Below are 7,423 nucleotides of genomic sequence, written 5' to 3'. Positions count from 1 at the left end.
GGAATACGTTCCAATGCTTATACCTTTCCGAAACACCGGGATACGTCCCTATGTTTCTTGCGTGATCATAAGTTATGCTCGGCTTCGTGCATTGTCTTGCATTTTGCCCCTGCCCTCGGGCGCATATCTTTGTCTGCTGCTTGTATGCTTTGTCTAAGTCTTCAGCCTTGTCAAAAATGGGTCGTCTCTGGGCTTCGACACTCACTCCCATCATTCTTATGACTTTCGAGTTCTGTCAAAGAGGGGCAACTGGTAGCTCTGTCCTTGAAGGGGGTCCATGGTACATAGGGGGCTTCAATCTCTTTCTCAAGAAGTGGACCAGGATGATGAAATTGACTAAGGAAAAAGCAACTAAAGTCCCTGTGTGGGCTAAATTTTTTAATGTCCCCTTTGAATACTGGGACAGTGATGGGCTTAGCCGTATTGCGAGTGCAGTGGGAATTCCGTTGTTTATGGATAATCTTACAGAGAAGGGAAGCCGGGTTTCTTTTGCTAGAGTTTGTGTAGAAGCTGATGCTAGTTCCACACTGTCGTCTATGTTTAGAGCCAACTGCGGGGGTGAAGAGGTGGTTATCCACGTGGAATATCAAGGGCTTCCTCCCAAATGTGACCACTGCATAGCTTTTGGTCATGATACTACTAAGTGTGTGAAGACCCAAGTAGCCCATTTGATTTCCCTTCAAAAGGAGACTGAAGATCATCCTGATCCGGGATGGAGTACAGTGAAAGCCAAGGGTAAAAGGAAGGTGGGGGACCCTACCTTGGAGCAACTAGAAGTGCAAGAGGAGGCTACTCAAGAAACTCACGAAACTGGTCAGAGCCTTCCACCTACAGCAGTGGAAGTGGAGGACCTAAGTGAGGGGCTTAAGGAAACTGATCAGGGGGTTAGTCCTGGGGAGCAGTCTGTTCCCACCCTTGAGGGGCTGGATGAGCTTCAGAAGGAGTTGATGGCGCTTACTAAGTTGGTCCTACCACATGATACAGAGCTAATCAAGAAAGTGGAAAATTTAAAGGGTACTACACGAAAAAAAGTTGTTCCAATAGAAGAGCAGGCAAAACAAACTCAATCTGCAAAAAGTAGCTCCTCTGGCAAGGGCAAAAAGAGCCAGAAGAAGAAACAAAGGTAAGTCCCAGTTTAGTTTGAGAGTGGGTTAGTAAAATTTTTTGTTGTTTCCAATGACTTTTAAAATTGCATCATGGAATGTTAGAGGGTTTAATGACCCTTCTAGGCATAAAGAAGTTAAAAAATTTTTGAACCGTGAAGATATTAAGGTCTTGGGCATTTTGGAGACCAAAATAAAAGCTACAAATGAAAATCGTATTTTATCATCTTGTTTAAATAATTGGTCCTTTTTGACTAACTCACTTCCTACTCAAACTGGGAGAATTTGTGTATGCTGGGATACTACTTTTTGTTCAGTTAAGTTAATTGAGTCATCTGATCAATTTTTGCTGTGTGAAATCACTGATTTTGCGAAAGATGCTGCTTTTAAAGCCTGTTTTGTTTATACCGATAATAGGCATATTGTTAGGAAGGAGTTTTTTGAATACATGGTCAGGACCGCTTGTCTGCTGTCCAAAGACCCTCTGATTATGTTAGGTGATTTTAATGCTATTCGGTATGGGTCTGAGAAGTTTGGTGGCTCATCTGTGTGGTCTAGTGAAAAAGAAGCTTTAAATTCTCACATCCTTCAATCTGAATTGGTGGATTTATCTTATGGTGGTTGCCAATTCACTTGGGCTAATAAAAGAGACAGTGGGGCTTATATTGCAACTAAAATTGATAGAGTTCTGGTGAATGAATCGTGGCTTGATTCTTTCTCAGCTTCCTCTGCTTATTTTCATCCCTCTTCTGTCTCTGATCACTCCCCGGCAGTGGTTACTGTCTCTACTGATGGGGCCTCTTTTAAGAAACCATTTAAGTTTTTTGATTTTTGGGCTCACCATGAAAACTTTATTCCTACTGTGTCTGAGGTGTGGAACCAGTATATCCCTGGGGTTCCTGTGTTTCGTATTTGTCAAAAACTCCGCGACTTGAAGCCTGGTCTTAAAGCTTTGAACAAAAAGGATTTTAGTGATATCTCTACTAGAGTCCTGGCTACGAGTTCGGAGTTAAATTCTGTTCAGTGGAAGTTGGATAAGGATCCTGGCAATCCTGTTCTACAAACACTTGAAAAGAGTCTCTACAAACAGTATGTGGACCTTAGTGCTGCTGAAGAAAGCTTGGCCCGCCAAAAGTCTAGGATCCAGTGGCTTGGTTTGGGGGATAGTAATAGCAAGTTTTTCTTTAGGTCTATTAAAGGCAACATTAATCGGGGTAAAATTCTCTGTATTGAGAGTCATGATGGGCTTAGAACTACTAAGCCAGAGGATATTCAAGATGCTTTCATTAGCTTCTTTACTGGTTTATTTGGCAAGCCTATTGATGATCACTACAATGGTTTTGCTAGGATTAATTCTCTGGTGAAAACTAAGCTATCTCATGACCAATCTTTGTTGCTTGCTAGTCCTGTGTCTGATAAGGAGATTAAAGAAGTCCTCTGGTCGTTAAAACCCAATAAGGCCCCTGGCCCTGATGGGTTTTCTGCTGGCTTCTTTAAGAGCTCCTGGGATGTTGTTGGTAGAGAGGTCACCCAAGCCATTAGAACATTCTTTGAGTCTGGTCGGTTACTCTCTGAAGTCAATAGTACCATTATCGCTCTTATTCCTAAAGTTCCTAACCCTGTAAAAGTTGGGGACTATAGGCCTATATCTTGCTGTAATACCATTTACAAGTGCATTGCGAAAATTATTGCTAATAGGGTTAAAACAGTTCTCCCTGATCTGATTGATCCTGTTCAGTCCGCATTTGTTTCTGGTAGGAAAATATCTGATAATATTTTCCTTTCCCAAGAGCTGCTGAGAGGGTACCATAGAGGTTCCCCTACCCCTAAGTGTGCCATGAAAGTGGACATTATGAAAGCTTATGATAGCGTTAGATGGGAGTTTATCATTGACATTCTTCGAGCTATGGGCTTTCCTCCTATTATGGTGTCTTGGATACAAGCGTGCATTACTAGCCCTTCCTTCTCTATCAGTATCAATGGTAGCCTGCATGGCTATTTTAGAGGTGCTAGGGGGCTTAGACAAGGTGATCCCATGTCCCCCTACCTTTTTGTCCTAGCCATGGAAATTCTTGCTAGGATTTTTGCTGAAAAGTCTCATCTTCCGGCTTTCAAGTTTCATTGGCGGTGTGACAAAACTAGAATTGTTAACCTCTGTTTTGCTGATGATCTTATGATTTTTTGTAGAGGGGATGTCCCCACGGTTGAACTTATCATGGCTGGCCTTGATGAGTTTAGTAGTCTCTCTGGCCTTACTCCTAGCTCTAACAAGAGCAATATCTACTTCTCTGGTTGCAACCATGAGTTGAGAGAGTCGATCCTTAGAGTTGCTAAGTTTAGTGAAGGGACCCTCCCTGTTAAATATCTTGGGGTTCCTCTCATTACTACTAAGTTAAGAGCGGTTGACTGTAACCAACTCACTGATAGAATCACTAAAAGGGTTAAGAGCTGGACTAACAGGATTCTGTCATATGCTGGAAGAGGCCAGCTCATTCAGACCATTCTCTTTTCTATGCAAGTGTATTGGTCTTCTCTTTTCATCCTTCCTAAGAAGGTGGTTAAGGAGATTGAGAGTATCCTTCGGGCGTTTCTTTGGTCTGGTACTGAGCTCAAAAAGCATAGTGCTAAAGTTGCGTGGGACAAGGTGTGTGCTCCTAAAAATGAGGGCGGTCTGGGTTTTAAATCCATTGAGATTTGGAATAGGGCTGCTATTGCCAAACACATTTGGTTTCTATTTTCCGGGGGGGAACAATCTATGTGGTGCCAATGGATAAAATCGTACTTACTAAAGGGTAGAAGTTTCTGGCACGTCAAAACTCCTAGTGACCCTTCTTGGGTTTGGAGGAAGCTATTGTCTCTTAGGAATATTGTCTCCCCTCTTATTCTCCACAAGATAGGTAAGGGTGACTCCACATTCCTTTGGTATGATAATTGGCATCCTCTTGGGCCCCTTTGGGATAGATATGGGGATAGAATTCAGTATGATTCTGGCTTTAATAGTGAGACCAAAGTTAGTCAAATTGTTCGTGGTAACTCTTGGCATTGGCCTTTCCCTAATTCATGGGAGATTCAAGAGTGGATCTCGTCTACCCCTGAGAGTTGTAGACCTGATTCCTCTAAAAATGACCTTCTTAGTTGGACCCTCACTTCTGATGGGGAATTCACCATCAAGTCTACCTGGCATCACTGGAGAAGTAAGTTTGCCAAGGTAGCTTGGCATGATTTTGTCTGGGGCTCCCATAAAATTCCTAAGGTTAGCTTTATTGTCTGGCTTGCTATCCAGGAGAGGCTTAATACTGGTGATAGAGTGTCTGCTTTTGGGGTTATCACAACCTGTTCCTTTTGCCAGGATCCCAATGAAAGTCATTCTCATCTCTTTTTTGATTGCATATTCTCGTCAAATGTTTGGCAAGCTATTCAGGGTAAATGCAATGTTAACTGGCCAGATCTTCATTGGCCTGGGATCATTACTCATGCTACAGGAGAAACTAAGGGTAAATCTCTCAGAGCTCATGTCCTTAAGTTGGCTTTGATGTGCACTGTTTACAATCTTTGGCTTGAGAGGAATAACAGGAAATTCAGTAATGTCTCTAAACCTGTACAGGTTGTGATCAAATCTATTATTCACATGGTTAGGGGGAGATTACTTTCTGTTAATACCTTTCCCAGATCTCCAGGGGATAAATGGTTTCTAACTCATTGGAATTTGCCTGAAAATGTCTTGAAGCCCCTTTCCTCTGTCAGGAATGGGAGGGCTGCTGAGTGATGTGAGTTCCTCTACATGAGGGTTGAGTGAAGGGGAGCAAAATTTGTTTACTAACTGTTTGCTCATATTTGCAGTTGCTGTGCTTACGGATTTCTCTTGAGAGTTGAGTGTTGTGAGAAACAAACACTTTCAGTAGCTTATTGTGGGTTGAGTGAATCCAGTTCCCAAATTGTTTTGTACTAATGTTTATATATATAGTAATTTTTTATATGCAGGCTAAGGATGCTGTTATTGAGTGGTGTGAGTTCCTATATTGTGGGTTGAGTGTTGTGAGGTCCTATATTGTGAGCTCTATTATTATGTTCCTGAAGCATGGTTTTCTTTCTTCATTTGGTTGTAATGTCTTCAAGTTACACAATGCAGGGTTTACTACAGAGTGTAAGCAAGGCATGGGTGGCATGGGAGGTCAGCTGTGTCTCTATGGGTATTGCTGGTCTGCTGGTACAATTGCCTCGGTTTTAAAAGTTTCTTGGTGTGTGGTTATGGCTGCTTGTAGCGCCTCTGGTGGGAAGATTGTCTTTCTTTTCGTTTATTTTGTCTTCTTAGGTTTGGACATTATAGATGGTTTGCTATGTTTAATTCTTTTTGGCCTATCCGTGCGGGATGTGCACGGTATTTCTGTTTTGCTGCTTTTTGGGTTTCGTACTGTGGGTTATGGTACGCTTGTGAGCTATCCTTGGTCTTCTTTCGACATGTTCCTCTTTTGCACAGGAGCATTATCTGTGAATAGCATTCTAAGTTCTCTGCTAAATGGGACAGCCAAGAGATGGACTTCAGTTTTTTTGCTAACTATGGCTGCTGGAAATGCCCAGAACGTGATGAACTTTTTGTTTATTATTTATTTTATTATTTGGTTATCAAAGTCTGATGATTGCATGCTGTATTTTTTGGTCTTATGCTTTAACTGCGGGATGTGCATGTTTAAGCTGGTCTGTATGGTCCCAAACCTGGCTGATTGTGTTCATATTTCCCATATGTTTATTATGGGACATATGAACATTTTTGTATGTTCGGGTCTGTGTCGGTGTGTGTGGACTGTTCATTAGGCATGTTTATTTTTGTTTCTTTTGTATCCTTAGCGTGTTGATCTAGGTTGGTTATGTTCATTTGTTTTCTTTGTTTCTTTGGTTAGGGCCTGGGGCATGCCCCTTGTATATTTGTAATTTTCTGTGTTTTTAATTTATGACTTATTCACCCAAAAAAAAAAAAAAGAGGGGCAACTGTAGACACCCCATTTTTGACGGTCCTCAAGACCTGGCCGTCACCGTTTGAACACTCGGTGGTCGTCCTTGTTTGTGTTCGTCTTGAGTTCCCGGAGGTCTCGGCTACGCGCCTTGCCTCAGGATCTCTCGACTCGACTGTTTTGTGTTTGGTTTTCCACCAAACACATGTGTTTTGCCTTTGAGGGGCAGGGAGTGGCTTGATGGCCATCCCCACACATCACCGGCCATGTCTTGAGGCCACCGGCTGTGTTTTGTTTCCATCGGCCAAATGTTTGGCCGGCCGGCACTCTGTTTGGTCGGCCGGCCACTGATTTTGGTCAATCGGCCATTTTTTCCAGCCGAGCCCTTCTCTTGAGAGGGTTTGAACCTGTTGAACCCCTGTTTTAGCTTCTTGTGGAAGCTTGAACCCTTTGAACCCTTAGCTCTAGCTTCTTGAGGAAGCTTGAACCTTTTGAACCCTTGCTTCTAGGTTCTTGAGGAAGCCTGAACCTTTTGGACCCGCGGTTTTAGCTTCTTGGGGAAGCTTGAACCTTTTGAACCTTTGCTAAATGCATCTCCAAGAAGCTTGAACCCTTCTAAGGTTCCAAGAGAAGCTTGCACATTTTGCACCTTTTGCACAAGGTTCTAAGAGAAGCTTGACCCCTTTGCCTAGCTTCTCCAAGAAGCTTGGCCCTTTTGCTCCAAGCTTCTAAGAGAAGCTTGACCCCCTTGACCCTTTTGCCTAGCTACCTTAGAAGCTTCAAGCCTTCATCTTCTCTATGAATCGAGGGCCTCTCCCCCCATTTCAAGGGTTAGAAATTCAGATATATATCTTATATATATCACTCTCTCTCTATATATCTCCCTCTCTCCCCACATTTGTGTGGGTTAGAGGGTGCAAAAGGGTCTAGTTCTTGGCCATTTGAACTACACCGGGATATGTCCCTATGTTTCCCCCTCTTTGGTTACGAGCATTTGGAATATGTTCCAATGCTTCTACCTTTCCGAAACACCGGCATACGTCCCTATGTTTCTTGCATGATCATAAGTTATGCTCGGCTTCGTGCATTGGCTTGCATTTTGGCCCTGCCCTCGGGCGCATATCTTTGTCTGCTGCTTGTATGCTTTGTCTAAGTCTTCGGCCTTGTCAAATATGGGTCGTCTCTGGGCTTTGACACTCTCACTCCCATCATTCTTATGACTTTCGAGTTCTGTCAAAGAGGGGCAACTGTAGACACCCCATTTTTGACCGTCCTCAAGACCTGGCCGTCACCGTTTGAACACTCGGTGGTCGTCTTTGTTTGTGTTCGTCTTGAGTTCCCGGAGGTCTCGGCTACGCGCCTTGCCTCAGG

At 43.1% G+C, this 7,423-nt stretch overlaps 1 protein-coding gene across 1 annotated transcript; it reads left to right on the top strand.

The window, feature by feature from the left end:
• Positions 1-323: 323 nt before the first annotated feature.
• Positions 324-5,595, top strand: LOC145797933 (uncharacterized). The gene is made up of 5 exons (XM_082885378.1): positions 324-1,123; positions 1,209-4,790; positions 4,944-5,001; positions 5,085-5,534; positions 5,581-5,595. The coding sequence occupies exons 1-5, from the start codon at positions 324-326 to the stop codon at positions 5,593-5,595; spliced, it is 4,905 nt and encodes a 1,634-aa protein (XP_082741504.1).
• Positions 5,596-7,423: the final 1,828 nt, after the last annotated feature.

This window comes from Camellia sinensis, chromosome 8 (genome assembly GCF_055761805.1).
Source record: "Camellia sinensis isolate YWXY chromosome 8, ASM5576180v1, whole genome shotgun sequence".
NCBI classification, from domain to species: domain Eukaryota; kingdom Viridiplantae; phylum Streptophyta; class Magnoliopsida; order Ericales; family Theaceae; genus Camellia; species Camellia sinensis.
The sequence above is the reverse complement of the archived record's forward strand: the minus strand, read 5'-3'. Positions and strand labels throughout refer to the sequence as shown.

What these genes read in the sequence shown, in the direction of transcription:
- LOC145797933 (XM_082885378.1), top strand. Translation starts at nt 324, where the DNA reads ATGATGAAATTGACTAAGGAAAAAGCAACTAAAGTCCCTGTGTGGGCT. An exon ending in AGCCAGAAGAAGAAACAAAG is followed by an intron (nt 1,124 to 1,208) that starts GTAAGTCCCAGT and finishes ATGGAATGTTAG; the next exon opens with AGGGTTTAATGACCCTTCTA. An exon ending in AGATCTCCAGGGGATAAATG is followed by an intron (nt 4,791 to 4,943) that starts GTTTCTAACTCA and finishes TCATATTTGCAG; the next exon opens with TTGCTGTGCTTACGGATTTC.